The sequence below is a fragment of the Micropterus dolomieu genome, linkage group LG06 (genome assembly GCF_021292245.1).
Source record: "Micropterus dolomieu isolate WLL.071019.BEF.003 ecotype Adirondacks linkage group LG06, ASM2129224v1, whole genome shotgun sequence".
In the NCBI taxonomy this organism is placed as follows: Eukaryota; Metazoa; Chordata; class Actinopteri; order Centrarchiformes; family Centrarchidae; genus Micropterus; species Micropterus dolomieu.
Window position 1 is genome coordinate 8,342,548 of NC_060155.1, and position 22,234 is coordinate 8,364,781.

Genomic DNA, 22,234 nt, shown 5'->3' on the forward strand with positions numbered 1-22,234 from the left:
TTCTGTCAATTAACTGATTGATCAACCAGAAAATATTCAGAAGTACACAAGTATTCACCAGGCAGCGGAATGGTCCCCAGGGTTGCATTGTGTTTTTAAAAAAAAATATTATTACTATTATTATTATTATTATCTAATTATAACTACTTTATATACAGCTGGCTCTTTTAATTGATAAGGATACAACATATTACATACAAGATATTCAACTGATTTGTATGTACAATCTTAATATGCAGTAAAAGTAAGTAGTAACTAGCTGAAAGAAATGTGGTGATATAGACTAGCAAATATAGCTGTATACAGTAAGTGTAAAGTAGCATATCAAAACTAAATAGTAAATACGCTAACTGACTTTCCATTACTACTATTGATGTACCAGAGTAGAGCAATACAGTAGATGTCAACCCCCCCGTCCCTCTTAACAGAATAAGGTCTCCTCATGCAACATCAACAGAGCCAACTGCATGCTAATGGAGTTCAAGACAATGATCTGTCAACCATGATGTTTTGAGCCAAAATGATACTGGAGACAGTCATATAAGGTCAAGGAGAGCGTGAGAGGGCTTAGGTACAGTATTGAAGGCATTACACTGATAAGCAGAGTAAAATGTAATGCATTTATATAATTTGCGCTAGCAGACACAGGGCCAGGTTTGAACATCCAAACTAACAGACAGTTAATCAAGGTCAGAGCATCTTTGGGGCTCATTCCCTGCAGGGGTGCGGAGACAGAAGCTGCTGTGGAGTTTTAATCTGATGGTTTTGACTGGGATTATACCAGGTCAAGCCCTGGGTGCAGACTTAGCTGAGCTGTCCATCAACAAAGTATTAAGTTTAACCTGGGACAAGGAAAATTACTAGGTTATCACACAAGAACCCATCCAGTATGTGTTGTGTGTTTCCTCTTTGAATTGGAAACTGAACAGTTCTGAGTTCTAAACAGGCGTGTCAGCCTTGATTATTGATTAAAAGACAAGAGTCCCTTCAGGGTATTTATAGCTATACAACTATAGTATAGTGCAGGTATGGGCAACAGAATCCTAATAGTAAATTATTAATATTGCTGATTTAAATTTACTTTTAGTTAACTTAACAAAAATGAATTAGAGAAACTAAAGAAATTTGAAAAGGGAAATGTGTAAGAAGGGTAGAACAAACGCTTGAGGGCTAGTGAAGAGAACAAATCTCTTGTTGAAGAAAAAAAATTAAACAATCTTTCTGAAAATCATATCAAAGTCTTTATCGTCAAATGAAAGTAAATTCTGTTGAACTGTTTTGCACAAGCCGGTTCCCTACTGACTACCACCAGCACTGGTAGCAACGGGTAATTTTTCAAAAGCTACAAAATTACTGTCAAATCATTTGCACAGATTGCACAAAGCCTCAGTCAGAGGAAGGCAAAACCAGACCAAAGAAAAGAGAGATTAAGACAGATCTTCATGAAAAATAAAATTTTAACACTAATTTATGCAACGGGTAGTGGTAAATGACACAAAAGGCAATAAAACCCACCTTTGTCATGCTAACGATCATGAAAAGTCATTTGGTCTCACACTGAGTTTTTATTCCTGTATTTCTGAAAATTTTGAGATATTCTTGTAGGGGGAGTCAAAACAAATATTCAACTAACAGATATTTTTACACTGCAAATGAGAATTTAATACCAAGTTTGAGGTTTGGGTTGTTTTTTTAACTGTTTTCCTAAATCCACAAATTTACTTGGAAGAGGACCAAGACTCACATTTTTAGGTTTTCCCAGTGTGAATATTTCCTGTGCAGTCAAGTCTGATTTCTTTCTCACCTGACCAAACAAAATAAATTGCTTCCACCATGCTTGGTGTGTGTGTGACTGTAAAAGGCAGGTAGGCTGATGCAGGAAGGTCTTACCTCGGCCGTTGAGAGTGAGGGCGCACTCGCTGCGGCCGTTGAGCGTGAGGGCGCACTCGCTGCGGCCGTTGAGAGTGAGGGCGCACTCGCTGCGGCCGTTGAGCGTGAGCGCGCACTCGCTGCGGGTGTTCAGCGTGTGGCTGTGTGTGTCCATGAAGGACAGCGCCTCGTCACAGTTGGTGCCCTGCTCTGTGTAGCTCTTGTCCATGGAGTTGACCATCACTGTCATCTCCTGGCGGGTGCTGTTCAGCGTCTCCTTACGCTTCTTGGCCAATTTCCTGTGTAAGAGGAAGGAATAAAAACAAACAATCAGACAAAAACAAGAATGTTCCTGAATTGATCTGATATCATTCTGGTAGCCATGACTCATAGATGTAATGAGATGGCCGAGCTAACGTGCCCCGCGCTCTGGTCACATTAGGTTGATATTAGACTCCAGATACTTTTTCAAGCAGCGAAATATAAATCCTTGAGAATGTGGAAAGGTGTGACACCCTAACCCAAATACATCAGTAGCCTTGATGATTTAAAATTAGCTATAGTATTTGAGGGAGGAAGAATTAGAGTTGTGAACGGTGAACTGAAACAGTCAACCTGCTTTTATTGACCTACTTTGAGCTGATGTGCTGGAGCCTACAAGCAATCTACTCCTGATCAAACACCATTAAAGCATTGTGTACAGAGTAAACACGCAGAGGAACACACACACACACACACACACACACACACACACACACACGCATACACACACACACGCACAAATCCACATGTATGCACACGCATATTCCAGACTGATTCTTCTTATGTAAAAGCAGCTGCAGCGCTCCCCTGTCATGGCTTCACCTTCCTGACTGATAGAGAAATCCGATAAAGCTGTCCACAATATGGCCAATGGATATATTAATGAATTATTAACCCATTTTACACCAGGTGAGACATTAAGGTCTTGTGACCAGGGCTTGCTGCTCGCCCCTGGTCAAAACGCAAATCCGAGGGTCACAAGCTTCTGTTGCAGCAGCAGCATTCGGGCGATAAGCATCATGAACTGTTTATTAAGTGTATGAAAACATTTGACTTTTGTGTCAGACTGTAAGCGTTATAAAGTGGCAACTGAGTGTAAATACCAATAAATAACTTTTTAGTTTAGGAATTGCCCCTCAAACAGCTGAAATGAGCGACTGGAGAGACCAACCATTTTTTAAACTTTACTTCTTCTTTAGTACATTAGTACATTTTTTAAATGTATTTATTTTTTCTGACTTTTCTTGTTATTTAGAAACTGTAATACATGTGATTAAACATGTCTATGTTCTTACACCTTTTCCTTAAAACCTGCTCTATGTCAGACATTTCTATGACAGTCTTGAATTTGTTTCAACTTAAAAAGTTCACAAATCACTGATGAAAGCATTAGCTGCAATGATGGTTTGGAAAGTTTGAGTTTCGAGTCCAAACCAGTTTCTCTTTATTATTATAACACCTGACCCTACTAAAATGTCCTACAATGGCTGTTCTGAAGCTGACTCTGACAGCCCAGATAGGAGCCACATGCATAAGAAAACAGCTTGAGCGGGGTCATACTGTAGCATATCTGTGGCATATCTGATGTCTGCCACTGCTCTATAGCTGGAGGGGAGCGAGCAGTGTAAGAATTAACTATGGCAGCCCTCATACTGATCCTCGCACTTTGTTACTCTCTGTGTGACCCCTCTGCCTATTTGAATTGCAGTCTCGCTCACGGACAACTGCTGTCTAATGATGCACTCCTGCTGCTTTGTTTTCGCAAATCTCCTCTGTTTATTCAATTTTGTCGCTGTCTCGTGCCATATGGCAACAGGCCCCTGCTGCCTTCAAACAGTCATTTGCTCTGAAGGCCGCGACGTGAGGCTAATAGTGGATCTGTTCTTCAGAAGCAAAGTGACAAAGTAGTGACATTTTCATCTGCCGGACCCACTTTTTGTCTTTAATCTGCAATTAGAGCCGGGAACAAAATGGCAATCTTGTCTCTTTTTTTTCTGTTATAGCGTCATATTGTAATAGTAAAGAGCGTGAATGGGGAGGGGGAGCTGTATGTGCCCCAGGCAATATTAAGACTGATTCGGCACTGTGTGCACTCATGGAGAAGACTATTAAGAACCACTATAATCCAGGTTTTAATACTGTATCACTGTTCTTATTCCTGCCTCTGTTAAGACTTAGATTCCCACTTTCCTGGCCTGTGTAACAGCTGTAGCACGAGAGATGGAGATAAACGAGGCAGTGCGGACACCAGTGCCAAAATGAGGAAAGCACCAGCCATACTGGGGTGTTTGCTAGGCACCATGGGTGTTAGATGAAGATTAATTGGCATGCTATTTTCTCCTCATTTGTAGGAAGGGAAAATTTTATGATAGATGACTATATCACAGGGTCTGATGTGCTGACAGAGATAGTACAAGAAAGTGTACAGTAGAGTGTTTGTGCATTGTGATGAATGTAATCATTTGTCATATCCCCTGATAGTTAGCGTAAAGCTCCATGTGAAAAGATTACCCCCCCAAAATGTATCAGAATGATTTTTTGCCTGCATGTTTGACAATAAAATCACACATTTCTTTGAGCAGTATTGAATGTGCATATGAATGGGGATGACACACACAGATGGCAGAGGTGTTTGTAGAAATAAAGGCTGAGCAAACACTGGAGGTAACTATATTAGGCAACTCTCATTAGAGAGATTGCCTGCAGTTCAGTATATGACAGCCCTGGCATGTCTAGGATCTTAGTGAGCAGAGCTCCTAACTCCATGAGTTCAGCTACAACAAAAAGAAAGCTGCACGGATTGTATGCCTGCGTGTTTGCCAGAATGTCTGTTCTGTGGGAGGTGACGCTGCTGCAACTTCTAAAACAAGGGCTTCAAAACCTCAAGCTCAGCATGGTGGGCCTCATTTCAGCACTGGAGCAGCCTAAACCTTGTGACACTGGGACAAAGAAGGCTTCATTAGACGATCTACACACATCCGCGATGCATGGATGTGTGTGCGCGCATGTTAGATGACTGACACGCAGCTGGGAGGGGCAACAGAGGCGTCTTTGATTAACCTAGTGGGGGCATTTCAGTGGTTGTTTGCACCGTCTCATTTGAAACTTCTCTCCATCTTTAACACATTCTTCAGTGATGTTGTCTGTCCATCCATTATATATCCATTCTTCTGGCTGTTTATTTACTTTAGTAGGAGAAACAGCGGACTGAATGCAGACTCTATTCAGTGATGTTCTGCTAACTTGATTGTTTCATCGACCTACAAAACTGTTCTTTTAAGCAAAAAAATTATATAAAATGGAGAGTGTCCTTCAAGAAAGACGTACTAAAGCAACAGCAGCAGCATGTGGAGCCTTGTACAGTGCAGGATGACCATGAAAATGGAACATTACATTTACTTCATATAATACATGTATTGTAAACCCAACAAATAGTGTTGGGTGTTATGCCTCTAACATTCTTATTTTGACTGAAGAACTTACATGAATCTGTTTTTGTTCTCTGGTCACCTTGTTCCTACACTATGGCTAGGTTAATAAAGTCTACTATTTTATTTACTGGTAACTAAATATACTTTACTTTGGTTTAAATCCAACTGCATCTTATTGTCACAAGAATAAACATGTATGCTTCTACCAAAAGTAAATTTTCCTCTATTGCAGTGGTATTGGGCGGCTGTGGCTCAGGAGGTAGAGCGGGTTGGCTGTTAACCCTGGCTCCCCCTGGTTGCGTGTCGAAGTGTCCTTGGGCAAGATACTGAACCCCGAATTGCCCCTGGCGGCTATTCCGCCAGTGTATGAGTGAGTGTGAATGTTAGTTTCCGTTTGAGCACTTAGGCTCAGTGTATGAATGTGTGTGACTGGTGAATGCAGATGTAGTGTAAAAGCGCTTTGAGTAGTCGAAAAGACTAGAAAGGCGCTATACAAGTACGGAGCATTTACATATTGTATGTAGTTAAGAAGCTGATGAGAGCTACTGTGTAAAGTGCCAAACTGTGACAGACAGATGTTTTGCAAATGACACATCATTTTAAAATGTATGCGTTTAAGCTTCATTATTCCGTGCATGACATCCCTTCGCTCTGCTCGAGCTGCTCTTCCTCTTTCCCCTTCCTCATCAACATTCAGAGCTTGTAGGTGCAAAAATCTGCAAGGCTTGTACCAATTAATGTGATTCTTGCCGCATGTTCGACTTGTAAGGTTTAATGAAGGTGTTTGCCCGGAGCACATTGTGTTATACATGGTACATTTTGTAGGCCTCCCATTCTGACACTGAGTGCAGTGGAGGTGATTATGAAAAGTAAGATTTATAAAGAATGCGGACGATGATTTATATGTCCCTGTGCAGGCTTTCAGTAAAAAGGAAGCTATTTAGATATTAAAAGTAAATTACAAATACCAACAGCAGCTGATTCTATTAGGACTTTTGCTTGTTTCTCTTTTTGATATTACACTGCAGGAGTTGAATTAATTACAGCAGAGACAGTGGCATACAGGTCTGTTTACCATTGGGGCCACTCAATAAAATGTCTGCACTCATCATATCTTCAGGGATTTATGATATAAGTGGCCACCTGCCAGGTGGAAATTAAACATATCACTCTGAATAAAACGTTTTTTTATGAGCTGATACAATAAAACACCAACAATCATCAAAGTGTAACAACTCTAATAATCATTCTCCTTATACCTCTGTTTTGGTTTCCACCAAGTCCTAAGCAAAATACCTGGCTCTTTAGTAAATAAAGGCTCTACAAGTGAGTTTATTAAAGCAGCTATAGTGTGAGTTTGAGATGAGATGAATGTATCATATGATAATGTAAAAAAAAACAATGTGACAATGCGACAGAGGACAAAGAATGCGACAAAGAATTATCATTTGAATGTGCAGCACCCTTTGGCTTTACAGAGCTGTATAGCAAGTTTCAGCTCATTGTTAAACTGTCCACCCTGTAACTTCACTGTATTGGTTCGCTCTCATAGCGTCACTTTTCAGCCATAGCAGACATGCTTATTTCCAAACGCAAGAGTTGTTAGACCAAAAACATAGCTAAAAGAGAGTGAAAACTGGACTTGAAAAACAACTCTAAATGAATGCGAATGTTGTAGATCTCTTACTGTATCGATGCTTTATTGATGCTTGTATGTTGGTTCTCAAATGTAAGTTGCTTTGGATAAAAGAGTCTGCCAAATGAGTAAATGTAAATCTAATGTAAATGTAAAGTTTTTCAGTAGAGTAGAGTGATAATTCTAGACGTAGGCACTTTATCCACTATTAATTTAAAAATATTAATTAGAGCAACTTTAAACAAAGAATAATAAAATTAAATGTGCATGAAAATTAAACTGCTGTGTAATTTGTGCAGTTTTTATGTTGGCCGAGAGAGTGGAGCTGGGGAGGGATACGCACTGCTACGCTTGACAGGTCGCCGTGGAAGAGACTTCTCAATCACAAGGGAGTCACGCCCTAAAGTGTACCATGTTTAATCATTTAATTTACTCTAAACGGGATCATAATTTACAAAATGAACATCTGAACATAATTCTATATTGAAAAAGACTTGAAACTAGCGATTAAAAGCATAAATGTGTTTACTGAGGTAATAAATCAAATAGGAAGTAAGCTCGTTTTGTCATAGACTTCTATACAATCAGACTTCTTTTTGCAACCAGTGGAGTCGTCCCCTGCTGGCCATTAGAAAGACTGCAGGTTTAAGGCACTTATGCCGTATTCAGACCAAACGCGAATTTTCACCTCGCGACACTTTACTCGCGTGAGTACATTCGCTGCAAGTGTTCACACACAACGCAAGAAGGCGATTTTAACGCGATAACGTGAATAAACACAACTCGCCATTACTACAGCTTTATGAACCCAAAGTAAACACTTTGCTGTGATTAAATAATAATAAACGTATCAAACTGACAAACATATGAATTTATGCTTTGTCAGGTCTGTTACACATTGGCTTTACTTTTCAGACCTGGAGGTTCCCATTGGGTCACATGTCTTGAACTAATTTAGTCAAAGGCCAACATTGGTTTGATACTGCAGGAAACAGATGAGTGTCTAGATTCAATTCACTTGCAGACAAAAGTGTCTATTAGAACAGTATCTAACGTGCAACCACCATTTTTCTGTCCAGCTGCATAATCCAAATATTTCAAATGTTTGTTGTTTTCTAGTTCAATTTGAAAAATTCTCGAGTTGTAGGGCGGACATTAAGAAAATATACTGGTTAACTATATGAAAGAAATCTACTCAGTCAAATCATATACTTGCGGTTTGAGGAGCGTTGCACAAGCATCATCAGTGAGAAAGTGAAAGAGTAATTGTGCGCTTGTATTTAACATGCCGGCTCCTTGATGGATTAATCAAACTCTCACGGGAATAAAGACCCAATCACAATCCTTGTCCTATGCCAATTGATCTCTATCTCCCCAGCACCAGCACAGCAGGCACAGCAGCCGGTATGGCTACCCGATTAAAGGACAGTCATATTTGATCACACATGTAACTGCATCCCTAATGAGTGCCCCGACTGATGTTGTGTTGCGTGCTAGCCCCCGCAGTCACCTCTGGTAATATACCTAAAGTGCATATTTTGGCAACCACAGGATGTTCTCATGCCTTTAAAAGACTTTGATGAATGCATGAGAGAATTAATGGTGTTCATCAATCATAGAGGTTTTGTAATCTCATGGCTGGCAACAAGGCTGTTATCAGAACTGCAGATGAGCACTTCAGAGAAGGCTCTAGAGAATCTTAAGAATGTAGTCTGTAATTAATTTCACAATATAGACTTTGGCTATATGCAACATATTAGTTAAATTTGCTCATGATCTGAGCTTAGACTCTCTGAGAGTAGTACACTAGGGTTAAGAAGACTAGAGAACCAACGCTACAGAGCGCCTTTATAATGAGATGCAACACTTTCACCTGAACACCTCAAGGTGCAAATTGAGGTCCTTCCTAGATATCACTCTCCTGTGTTTCCCTCAGTTGAATTGCTTTCTTTTGGCTACCATGTATGACACAAGAGACAGAGATAAAGAGAAGATGAGAGGATGGCGAGTTGTATTATTAAAGGGGACATCCTTGCCCGATGCAGCATAATTTTAAAAGTCAATTACTTATGATGCACAGCTGTATCACCTTTTAATGGCCTTGCCGAGAATTATCTTGGTTTTACTTGGTGATGCAAGCCTAGTGTTGAACATCCGGATGTGTGAAAAGTTATTACTATTTTTTGTCAAAGAGGTTATTTAGGGGTTGCACCAGAACAGGTTTACATGGTTTAATTTTCAAAAAACACCATATTTTTTGTCATACTGCACATTGCTGAAGCTCCTCTTTTCACCCTGTGTATAACACTTTGATTTAGCTATGGAGTGATACATCTTGTCTCTAAATGATCTTTGTTGGGAGTTACACATGTGCAGTTCCTTCAGGGAGAAGCCAGTAAACACAGCTTCAGTGTTCCCCTTACCAGCTTATCAACATAGACAGGAGCAAGATTTCCAGAGTAGTGAGTTATTAATCTGTAACAAATGTATCTTTCATCCATAAAGTTTTAGCTGAACTCTGTCTCTACATCACAGTACTTGCAAACAATTTGCTTGCAGTGTGTCGTAGGCCCATACACTGATGATAAACAGCAAGAGTAGAGGTCTAGGTGAAAAAACACAAATCTATAAAAACATCACTAAATTTGTTCACATGCCAAGTGAGTTTTACATTTTGTATTAATGTATTACATCTTCTAGCATACATAATAGGCATCTTGCATGTAAAAACGTTATGGAGCCATTACTGTTTATCATCCATTATAGACGTTGTGCAGGGGACAGTGTTACTTGTTACAGACATGCCTGCGATTTAAATTACGTCTTAAGCATGTTTTATTATCTATTAGTATTTGCAGCCGTCATGGCACATTTCCCAAAAATAGGTCATTAATCCTTCATCTTATCTAACTGTATATTATAGTGTTATCTTGCCCGCTTCAGAGAGGAGTCACAGTCACATTTGCAGCCCACTCTCCCTCATTTCTGCTCTTAGCAGTAAACTCCAGATTCATTTTGACACATGACACTGCAGAAAAACATGGAAAAACATGGGCTGTTGATGTCACAAATAAATGCATTTTTGAACGGACTTCGTAAAGCCTGTGATTTGGCTTAACTGCTCAAACGCATCCTGCTAAGTGAAGACGACGGAGTAGAAGCGCAGCTAGGTCTTTGTGGGGATCATACACAGGTGCTCTTTGGCGACTGCAGGTGTACTGTGCTTATTCCATTATGTGAAGGGTTCATTGCATGGGTGGAATATGGCCTCCATCAAAAACGAGGCACGAGGGTTTGTGCAAAATTAAAATGCCTTTATTTTCCATGGCAATATGTATCTAAAATAAATGTGTTGAGACTGACATAGGTCTTCATCGGGGGTCATTGTCAGTAGTGTTACACTAATGAGTTGAGTGAGGATGATTCTCTATCAATGTGCAAGCCTACTGGGAAGTGATGCATCATCAATAGAAGGGAGAAGGAAGGAGGAGGGAACAGAAGGGGGGATGGAAGGAAGTGAAGGAGAGACAGAGGAAATGAGAGAAGGTGCATATCTGAAGAAAGATATTCATGTGGCTACCAAGTGAAGGAGACTTGCATTTTACATTTTTGATTGAGACCTGTAACACGTTCTTCACAAGGTGGAATAAGCAAAGTGCATCCTGTTAATTGTTTGGAGCCAGGATATCCAATCTAGTTTACCTACATCCTACCAATCAAAGCAAACAGGCCTCCAAACAAACACTTCTTTAATCTCTAATGTTCTTTAAATGGACATATAACACATCACCAAGAGACGTTTGAAAATAAGCTATTAAATCCCTAACTTGTGGAACTTGAGCACTCATGTGGAAAACAGTGACACTTTTGGCAGGTAAAATAACAAAAACACAAAAGTGATATTTTGATTGTTTCACTGACAACCTTATCCCTTCCTCTTTAGCTCGGCCATTGTGTGCGCTCAGCTTTGACAGCACCACTCACACCACAGTCATTGGGGTTTTCCATTCAAGACAGCTGTGATCTAACATGAGTGACACGCAGAGTAGTATTATCTCCAGGTGTATTCTGAGATGTTCTTTGATGTCAGGCAGCCTCCATTCTGTCCTATGATCACAGTCATCTCAAGACAGATTAGTCGGCATCCATCACAAAGACAGTGCAGAGGGAGCTATGAGCTACAACAGGGAAGGCAGAGCTGCAGAATAAGCTTCTTTACCATTCAGGTGTGATTTGGAATCATCTCAATAAAGCAGCGCGGCGGCTATTGTTTTATGATGTTGGAGACATCTAAATAGAAACGAGGTTATTCTGTGATCACATCGTCTCGTTCAGTAGTGATGCAAACGTCTTGTCAGCTAAAGACACAACTCCACCATCACCAGAGAATCAATGCAATAACCCAAAAAACATGCTTGGAAAAAAAAAATGGGAAGAAAAAGCATGAGAGCTGAGATGGTTTAACGACAGAGTGAGAGGATGGAGTAGGGGTAGAGACAGAAATTATCACATGCACATGGAGCCAAATTCGTTATGTCAACATGTTAGCTCATGCTTACATTTTCAGTGAAATAGCTATAAATACGGTCAATCCCACGGAATGCTTTTTCTTTGGCATTTGCAGGATGTATGTGAAATATTTGGACTAGCTCATTGAAGTTCTGGGCACAACTAAAGCATAGATGCACTGTGATAGGCACTTCAAAAAATCTAACTTTGACAAGTCAACAGAGATGAAATCATTGGAGGCAAATGAAAAATTCACACTCAGTAAAAATGCAGTAGCTCCTGCATTGATTTTTTTTTCTTTCACAAGATGAGCTTGGCAGCCGTACAATCATTAAGGCAGTTTAGTTCATCATTTGATAAACAAACTCCTTAAAGTCTTGCAGAAATTATGTCTGCAATAACATCTCAGTGGCAGGTTTATTTCGTGGGGCAGGTTTATTTTGTGGGGGTGTAGCTGCATCTGCGTGCTTTCATCAGAAGTCGTGCCAATGTGACATACAGTATGATGTGCTCATCATGTGGAGATGCATTGGAGTGGCGTCCTCCATTCCTCCAGCAGAGATTACAGTTGGGCCTCTGTAATAGCTCTGGGCAGGAGGAGGATGACATGGCTCTTTGCATGCATGGGAAACAGTGTGTGGGTGAGAAGCATGGCACTAACATTACACAAAGTGGTTACTTACAGGTAGTAAGTGTAGGAGTGATAGGTTCTTCTGCCGATTGGGGTGGTGGTAGGATTTAAGCAGTGGAGGAGGGGGAGGGGATGGAATGAAAAGGAAAGAAAAAGTAAAAATATATTAATGTTTGAAAAAAGAGTAGAAATGAACAAAATCAGATATGGTGGCATACGTGGAGGTAAACTAGTGATCATGAGGGCAAAGGTGATCGCTTGGAGTCATGTCATGCTTTGCAAGGGCGGGGGGGCCTCAGTACGGTACAGAAGAACTCACTACTCTCTCTTGCATGTCTACAGAACGTAAATCAGAGGCAACCATACTGTCACTAAACCCCCCCTTTTATGAACACATCATTTTATACACCTATCAAAATTACCATATCTGACCTCCAAGGTTGAAACTTAATGAGTCGTTTGAATGTCTAAACACAACTCTGATTCCCTGTTGGTAACATTAAATTACACATAATTCAACCAATGAAGTCATCTCCATCTCTGGTTTGATTAAGGCTAATTGAAAACAATTTCATTTCTGTCTGCTGATTTTCAAACCTACCCACTGATTGCTGTACTACACAGACAGGTCCTGCTGTAGAAAATGAAGATTCTTACATTACTTTCAAAAATAAATATGGAATATAGTAATTATATTAGCACACAACTCTGCCTTCCCTCTCAGCTTCATCTACTCCATCCACTGTGCTGACCTTTACTCTTGAATTCAAGACAAGCTAACATTAAAGTACAGTAAAGTACAGTTGATACAAGTTTAACTGGGAATTTCTTTTGTCCTTGCACTTCACAATTGAGATATTAAAAAGAAACCAACTTGTGACGAAATCTCTGCAGAAACTGACATTGTGTTATTTCAAGCCTTGGTGTGGACAAAAGGGTGTGGGATATTTGCTGAGCTTTAGCTCCCCTGATTGCTGGGATATGTACAGAGGACCTCTCTCCAGTATGGGGTCCTGTGCTAATGTAAACTTAGCCTTCAGCTATGCAGCCATCCTCTTTCCTTTTGAGCCTTTCATCATATTTTCTTTCTTATCTCCTCCCCGCCTCTCTCCATACCATAAGCCTCAAAAACATTTTTCCTATTCCCATTCCAGTGTCATTGAAGCGCCGTGCATTTGTTTGAGGGTGCCTTGGAAACGGATTAATTTTTCATGGCACACTGTATCTCATGGCTGTAAACAGCCTTAATGGGGCGTATCAACATAATCAAATTAATTATTTACTACCACGCTGACAATACTACCGTTTGAGGGAGAAATATACAAAATGATAAAACTACTTATTTATGAGCACTCTGCAAGTAAGTTCAACTTCTTCCACAAAAAGTAGTATTTCAGCAAGTAAGAAAAAAAGCCTACCTTTTCTTCATGAGGAGTACCACTCCTAAGAAAATTATGACAAAGAGGAGGATGCCAGCGATGACCCCAGCAATCTTCACCGTGTGGTCCGTTTGTTTCTCCGGTTCTACCGCATCAGGTTTGTGGGTGGCTGCTCCTGAAAAACATCACAATCCATAAAAATCAAACAAATAAAAAAAAATGTTTGCTATTGTTCTACATGAACCAAACAGCAGAGTGCACATCCATATTTTCAGTATTTCCTCTCATCAATTTGACTGTGTGCAGGATTGAGGTTGATTAATCAATACACTGATATTCTGTTGCATTCTGTGGACAATAAATATCAATACACTTGCACTGGCTTAGAGTAATGTTTATTTTGAAAGTAAGTGACTCCCTATTGTCCTGACGACTCCACCTTTAGTTCCGTCCTTAGTGGACATCAGCGCTCTGTGAATCAAGCTGCACTGGGAGAGATAAGTGCGCACCATCTTTACCCTTGGTTAATCATGCTTGGGGCAAATGGTTGCTGGGCTGTAGAAAAATGTAGGATGCGGGGCGGGAAAGATAATACCCAAGAAGATAAAAAAAGCCTGAAATAACCAAAACATTAAATATCAGCTCGGGAAGAGATAGCCAACAACGAGAGACACAAAGAGAGAGGGAGAGGGGGAAAAACGTCTTGTTTTAACAGCATCTGCTCCATGGGAAGTGATAAGAGGCACTTTAAAGGAAAGCAACGTCGCTGGAATGGCAACTGTCCACCTGAACACCACCATTATTCCTTGTCACCAGGGGTAAATTTAGAATGATAAATTGTATGTCAGACAAATCTGTTAAAGCGGGTTTCCTTCCCTCCTCAGCGTTGCTATTTCTCTCCCTATCAAAAAAGTAAATATCTTCGCCAAGCTGGTTGTGACATATTGTTCTTTCAATAGCCAGGCCTTTATTTAGATGTAAGTTTTTAAGGCAGAGGTGTGGAGGATTTTCAAGACCGGTGACATATTAACAATCACGTCTGGACTGATGGAGCTGATTTTGTCCCAATATATTGTTACAGGCTAATCTTACAGAAATGCTGTCAGTAACAAATCCCCATTTGAGCTGTGAATGCTGTATGTTCGCTGCCACAAGTCAGTACTCTTCAATTCCAGCCTGAGAGAATCTGCAGCTGCACACACAAGAAGAAACTGAGCAGAATCTTAATAGTTAAATGCTACACTCCCGAAAATTCTCAAGATCTTCATGTTGAGCACTTCATCATCCTATTGTGTGCTTACAGTTGTCACAACTGCAGCAACCAACACTTAATCTCCCAGAAATAATGAGAAATATTCATGAAAGGGGATTAACTCCTGCCAAAAATCTCCAACACTGACACATCAAATGACAATCGCACCTCAAACAGGTCTTTCATGTCCAGTAATGCTGAGAAGATGAAGGTAGAAGACAATGTCTGGGAAACTTTGTTTTAATCACGTTGATTATATGCAAACAGCAGGAACCACACACACATGCAATATTTCACTTGTTTGTTTTCCTGTTGAGGGAATCGTCAGTATGGCCGCCACATTAAACATGTAGTGGGTAAAACCAGGTCACAGAATGTGCAGAAAGCTACGGGTCTGACCTGTTAGTTGGTTGTCACCGGCCGCTGGGGCGATGCGGATGTAGGGGGTTGTGAGCTGAGTCACGAGTATGGCGGCTGAGTAGAGTCAGTGGATCCAGGATTGCATGCAGTCGAGAGAGACAGAGAGAGAGAGAGAGAGAGAGGCCACACTGAAGCAGAAAACAGCCACACCAACAGTTCCCACCATCATGCAACATTGAGCCAGACAAAGACAACCATTACTGTATTAGAAAGCATTTGGCAGTTTGTTTTGCCAAGTTAGCAACAGCAGTCATGTCACAAAAGTTCATATCTTAGTGAGCCTAACACAGTGCATTAAAATGTATCCCTCCAGGTGATAAGTCGCTTATATGATAATTCTACTTCTAGTACGTGCTATTTTACTTCAGTCCATTGAGCCATGTAGATGGAGATATCTGGAAATCCACAAGAAATCCATAGCGGAGCCGCATGCTAAGTCCACAATATACAAGATTGTCGTGGGCATGTGACGGGGCCTCCTAATGGCCCAGAAGGGAGTGTGACTATGGATCCCTCCGGCCTTATCAATTCTGCTCCCGGATCGATAGCGCTTAGACTTCATCACCTTTAATGTGTAGAGCAGGGTGCACAGGCAGCATAGCTAAGTGCCTACAGACCTCAACGGGCACACAGGCTGCCTCCCTGTCATGAATAAACACATGTTCATGGTCAATGTATTGACCAAGAACATGTGAAGATCATATCACACGATTTCATCTCTTAAGACACTTACAAAGGGTACAAATTAAAGCTAACAAACTTACTAAAGTTGGGAGTTTCAAGATGTGATGTGTCAGTTTATACTTCGGTGACTTTCATTTAAAAACATGTTAATTTTGTTAGTTCTCACAAATCTTGTGCCAGTGATATTAGGAACTACATATAGGAAACATCCTCATTCACACAATCTGATGTGAATCTATTCCTACCTTTGGTGGCTACTCGAACACAGTCAATTTTGGTCTCCTGTACAAAAAGATAAATTAAAAGGAGGAAAGGAAGGAAGAAAAAGAAAAGAATCAATGACTATTATGACATACACGCACAGAAAAAGATACACACACAAAGACACACACTTATGGAAGCAACAACACCTATCTAAGAACCCATGGTTCCAACAAAACAGCTCAGCCAGTTCTACGCTGTCCCCTATCATCTGTTGAGCTCAATGACTGTGACACAAAACGCAGTTAGGCGAGAGGGCCTACAGCACAGATTAGTGGTGCTGAGCTGCTGATTTGTCAGCCAACAGCGATCTGTCGGCAGCCTGCGGCTCAAGGTGGTCAGCCACTGTGGAGAAACCAGAGCCCTGTGACAAGCGACACCAACCCAGCATGCGGGGTTCCAAAATGACACGTCAGGGAGTCTTTCTGAATATGTAATGGAGTTTCGGCTCTGACAACAGCCTTCAACAACATAAAAAAAAAACCCCAACAACCCTGCTCTCGCTGTTGGCAGAAAAGTTTGTTGTCAACAACGGTCTGGCGAACAGGAAAAAGGACGCAGACAGGAACAGGGAGGCAATGAGTAATACAGAACAAAAGACATGAGTGCTGTGTCCCTGTGCTTGACCCAGCCAAGCTGTCCAATGAGCAATGAGCACACATGGGGGAGATGGCATTTAGAGGCCACGAGGAAAAGAGAGAAAGAGAAAAAGCATTAATGTTCATGTGATCCTGGGTGCATGTGTATTCACGTTACTGCAGCTTTTAAGCTGTCAGACGGTCCTTTGTTAAAGGCAACATTACAGGAAATTATATTAGATTTTTATTTGAATAGAAGGCTGAAAGAATTCTAGGTATGGATGGCACTCACCTTCTCTAAGTGCTAATTTTGTTTAAGAGGCCCAAACAAATCACTCCAACATCATTAGACATTAATTAAAGCTTGCAGTACGATCCATTGACAGTGACGGCTTAATGAAAGAGAGTGCATTTGGCCACTGTAAATCAAAACACTGAATATAAAAATAATGTCAGTTTTATTGTATGTCAACAAGGGACTCTTTCATTTTGTTTGTTCAAGGAAGAGAACTACCAGTGAATTCACAACACTCACTGATTCGCCCTGGAAAGTTTCAGACCGGCAATGTTTTACTCTCAAGAGCAAACTCGCTAATTGGATTCAGCCCCGCTGCACGTGTTATTTCTTTTGCCTCCTTAAAGACGTGCTGGTGTTACTCAAGGAGGCTGTTTATGGTGATTCTCATTCAGGACCACAATCAGTGGGGCTCTTGAAGTCACCATTGAGCTGTCTGCCGCAGCTCCGTGGAGAGAGGGCCCCGCCAAGTGCCACTTGATGACAGAGGCTGTGACCTGTACGATCGGTAACCCCGTTGTTGTTGCCTGCCTCCCACGCTTAACTGCCGCTGGGAAGACTGGCTCTCTTAAATGCCGTTGATCAAAGGCTTGTCTGGCATTTGGCATAAAGCTCCATTGGAAAAGGCAGGCAAACAGGGCAACAGTAATGGAGGGAAAGAGCATGTCACCGCATAGAGAGCACAGCATTCCACGCTTGACCCTGCTGTAGCCTATTAAGGGTGCAGACAGTGCTGTTGGTGCACCCCAGCAGAGTACTGACACATCTAGCAGAGGCCAAATGCAATTGTGCTGCTGCGTGCATGTGTCTGCCTGTGTGAGCAGCTACTGTGTAGAGTCAGAGACTTCTGCACTCAGCCACTTCAGTCACCTAGTCAATCAATCTGTCTTGCAGCCCTTCATTCTCATTAAATCCACCATTATATTTTGCATTGTTTCATGTACACTTTAAAGCTGCTATGCATATGATTTGAAAAAAAGAGAGGCACTGTTTGACTAGGAAATATGTTACAGTAAGTCCTCTAGAAAATCTATAAACATAAAAAAATAAAATCTACCTTCACAAACCACATTCAGTTTGATGTGGTATTATTTTGTCAGTGGTTGTGCTTCATTTAATCTAGTAAACAAATTAAACGCTCTCACGACTGTGCTACATGCTGTCAAAAAAAATGTCAAACTGGTATGCAACACACAACATGTAATCTAGAGTACGTAAGACTAACAAGTGGTATTTTTTGCCTCTCTCTGTCATCTCATTTGTTATTTGGTTGCAAGCAGTGGTGGAAGAAGTATTGAGGTCCTTTACTTAATTAAAAGTACAATAATTGTACTGTAATGAGATACTCCATTACAAGTAAAGGTCCTGCATTTAAAATTCTACTTAAAATGCTGAAGTAGTATCAACAAACAAACACTAACAAATGTAAAAGCACTCATTATGGAGAGTCTAATATTATCATGCATTATATCAGTAGATTATTGTTACTGATCAAGAAATGTATACGCAGCTTTTAAATGTCATCAGTGATTAAGAAGGTACTGTTTGTTTAATCTGTAACAATATATCATATTTTGTGATTATGCATGGTAACAAAGAGAACACAGCTTTTTCAAAACACATCTATTTGGAAACACAACATTGCACTAGTAACTGAAACTGCATGAATAAAATAAAAACTTCAGAAGCACCCACCCCGTTGGCTGTACTGACAGCCTGGTAATAGATGCTGTAGCTTTTCTGAGGCAGAAGAGGGGCGTTCCAGTAGCCGTTATAGGTCTTGTTGTCCCCCACAGTGAAGGGCTGGGGCGAGTGGATGCCGGCGGCAGGGAACTGAGCAGTGAAGTAGTACTGGGAGTTCAGGAGTGTGGCGTTCTGGAAGTGAATGGGAACTGGGTAGCAGCGCAGGATTTCTGCTGTGCCTCGTGCTCTGCGTGGACGTTCCTCCTCCACCACCACCTGGTAAACACTGCAAACACAAGAATCAGAATGAACAGACTCCAACGGGCCAAAGGGGCGCTTTCAGAACACAGTTGGCAATGCAGGCGAAAGTAGACAAATTGCTTCTTTATGAATGGTGCACCATAGTGCACCAAGTCTCTAGAAATGATTCTTTATTTAGACGTCGGATAGAAGAGATTTTGAATGAATTTCTCTGTACCTACTATGATATGGTGCATGATCAGGTATATGTGCTCATCTCAAGATACATTATGAATACATGACAAGAATGTGTGTGAACATTAAGTTCCCTGGCAGTTTCCTTTTCAACAAAACATCTTTGTGCATACAGTCAGCAGAAACAGAGATGAATGTTTACGGTCTAGAAGAGATCTAAAAAAAAAAATGCATATTTTGAAATCATTCTTTGATTTATTTTGGTATATAAAAGTTAGAACAAAATCTGAATGCTAAAGGCAAGAATTGAACAGCTTACACGGTGCTACACATGGGGTCAAGCACATATAGGAAGAGTAAGGGCAAGAAACTTTTACCAATAATGGCACCAGACTTTGTCGCCAAAAGTATGGAGTAAATAAAAAGAAACTGTTCATTTGCAAGTAAAAGTAAAAAATTCTTTAAAGAGTAGAGTAGTATAAAATAGTTAATGATGTCTTCTGTGGTCATAAACACTTCTTTTTCTTAAATCATCAAACAAGAACTCCAAAACAAATTCAATTGCTTATCCAAGTGACAGGATAGACTGAACAAAATACAATGCAAGATAAATGAGCAGTGACACAGGACAGGGCCTCATGTTATTTGCATTTTCATTATTCATCTACTGAAAAGGTTAACGGCTCTTTCCATTTCCTCTCCATCAGAGCCTTGTGTTTAGCTAGATCAAAACTGCAGCCCTCTGTGCCTCTGACAGAGATGACATTGTCTCTGAGCCGGCCACTTAGCTTGAGCAGGAGACTGACTGTCTTATAGACGTTCACGTTAGTATGCATCTCACATCCACCTGTTAAATCTATTGAGTTGCTGAGTGACAAAGAGTCTGTTTACAGCCGCCACGGAGAATAACCAGCCATGATTGGGGGACTAGCGTTCCATTTCCAAAAGAAGTTATTATTACAGAAGATGGAGCAAAGCTACACTGCTCAATGAATGAATGTATGAAGATATGTATGAATGAATGAATGAATGAATATTAGGATGTGACATGCTCTGGTTCTCTAGTTTTGGAAAGCCGATTTCATTTACACATTTGTGAATTTTTATTTACAGCCTGTGGAGTTATTTTTTAAAACTATTTGTAGCACTATGGGTCGTAATGAAGAATGGGTCCACGTTTTCTTTTTGTATCATGCACATGCACAAGGACACATATGTGGGCTACTACTCAATACACTCACTTTCCCAAGATGCAGACTCACTTGTGTACAGCACACCATTTTCCTTTGTACGAAAGAAACAGCTTCCAGCAGTGCTGATCGCATAAGATTGATTAGTTTATAGTTTAGGATTACAGAGGCTATATGTAGTTTTTAGCGGCCACTAGCGGTGAGGTATCAGAGTGCAACCTTACCATCAGAAGTTAGTGCTTGTGTGCATGCTCTAACTAATGAGCGAGCAGATTCCGACACAATGGAGACAGCATCACACAACATGCGGAAAACGCAGGTAAACACCTAGTAATATTTTTATCCGCTTATAGTGGAACTAATCCATGCTTGTTGCGAAACAAAAACTATTAGTGTGCGAGACTGAATATTATAAATGAGATGGTTGCCACACTTTAGTATAAAGGTTAAGCCGAAAAATTCTATTTCGCAAATAACCCTTGCACTCCTAAGCATTTGTATTTATCTAATCTTTCATTTAATTGTACCATGCCATATAAAAAGGATGCTGTAATACACTGAACATCTCCCATCGCCCACATTATTAGAACAACAACTAGAAAAAATATCTTTGTCAAAAAAATCTGTGCTGTAGTGGCTGTACTCTTAAACTGTATAGTCACAGTACAAACAGCCCTGGAGATGATCAATTGTTCCCCGTGGATGGTACTGGATGATTACGTGTCCCCTTGTGTGTACAGCATGTGCTCTTTAACCCTACAGTTTATCATAAGGTGCTTGCAGTGTCATTAGAAAACCCCCCTTTGCTCTTGGTGGGTGTGTCCCAATTCCTTAGAGCTCGCCTATTTAGAGCTGGGTTGGGAGGTGATGGACTATTTAATCCTGCTGAGAGTCTGCAGGAGAAATCAGCCTTTAATTACTGTCCCCTATTGAGAGCAGAGGTCAAAGGGCAGGTGGAGACTGTACATGGGAGCCCCCTTAAGTAGCTGCAGAGCGGCAGAGAAATGAGTGATGAGGTGCCTCATCCAAAACACTCTAGATGTGATGTGAGTTACGATGGGAAGATAGAGTATTTAAAATTATGTATGCTGTCAATCATATAACAGTACCCACCACTGGACAAACAATAACTATTGTTTTATGATATATTCCTGTGTCTATATTGTTATTTTAGAAATCAGCTATGCCTAGTACAAATTATGGCCACAATAACAATGCCTTTGTGTTTGCTGTGCTGTAGCAATGTACACTCACTCAGAGCTTGCTCATATTGGTACTTTATATTCCAAATCAATCTGCAGATAGTGAAATAAAAACAAAAGCTGGCTCCCCCCCGGGTGGCTCCTTATGATATGATGATGTGGCTGTGCCATGAGTTAATGATAGACACAGTGTGAATAGGACTTCCTTTCCTCAGGCAAAATATCAAGCGCCAAAGGCTATGAGGCTCCAAGGGTAAGAACGCTTGTAACGCGGAAATATAAACCACTGCTTCTCCTCCACAGAATATTCACTGCAGCAAGAAACTAAAAAAACTAACTCACAATAAATTTGCAATTTAATAAAAATGTTTTGTTCATCTTTGTAAGTGATTGCGACAATAATACCCACTTTACAGGTTTCACTTAAAGCATTTTTCAGCAGTAACTTGCTGTATGCCCATAAAATATTTAAAGAAGCACCCTACCTTGGTGAAAATACTACCTTCCACTCAAATACTTATAAAATGTAAAACGGACTCGAGAGTTTAACATTGGCGATTTCAAAATGTAACGATTGCTTTTTTCTTTAATTACTGCTGTAATGTTAATGTGCCTTTGAGCTGCTGACACCTTGTCACCTCATGCTGACTTCACAATTTACATTATGAGTCATTTTGACAAACCAGTCATTTAGTCATATTCTTGATTCAGTATGACATGAATGAGCAACAAAAAAA

The 22,234-nt window shown here is 40.5% G+C and overlaps 1 protein-coding gene across 8 annotated transcripts in view; it reads right to left on the minus strand.

Moving 5' to 3' along the window:
• ptprma (protein tyrosine phosphatase receptor type Ma) overlaps nucleotides 1-22,234 on the minus strand; it is a 157,271-nt gene that overhangs the window by 41,935 nt on the left and 93,102 nt on the right. For 5 of the 8 annotated variants that reach the window (XM_046052202.1, XM_046052201.1, XM_046052198.1 and 2 more), the window contains 6 exons: nucleotides 18,683-18,956; nucleotides 16,099-16,135; nucleotides 15,149-15,223; nucleotides 13,537-13,672; nucleotides 12,171-12,200; nucleotides 1,891-2,168 (listed from right to left, as the gene is read on the minus strand). In XM_046052202.1, coding sequence (XP_045908158.1) covers nucleotides 1,891-2,168; nucleotides 12,171-12,200; nucleotides 13,537-13,672; nucleotides 15,149-15,223; nucleotides 16,099-16,135; nucleotides 18,683-18,956 — 830 coding nt within the window. The remainder of the gene's footprint in view (nucleotides 1-1,890; nucleotides 2,169-12,170; nucleotides 12,201-13,536; nucleotides 13,673-15,148; nucleotides 15,224-16,098; nucleotides 16,136-18,682; nucleotides 18,957-22,234) is intronic. The other 3 variants (XM_046052206.1, XM_046052203.1, XM_046052200.1) reach the window with 2 other exon arrangements.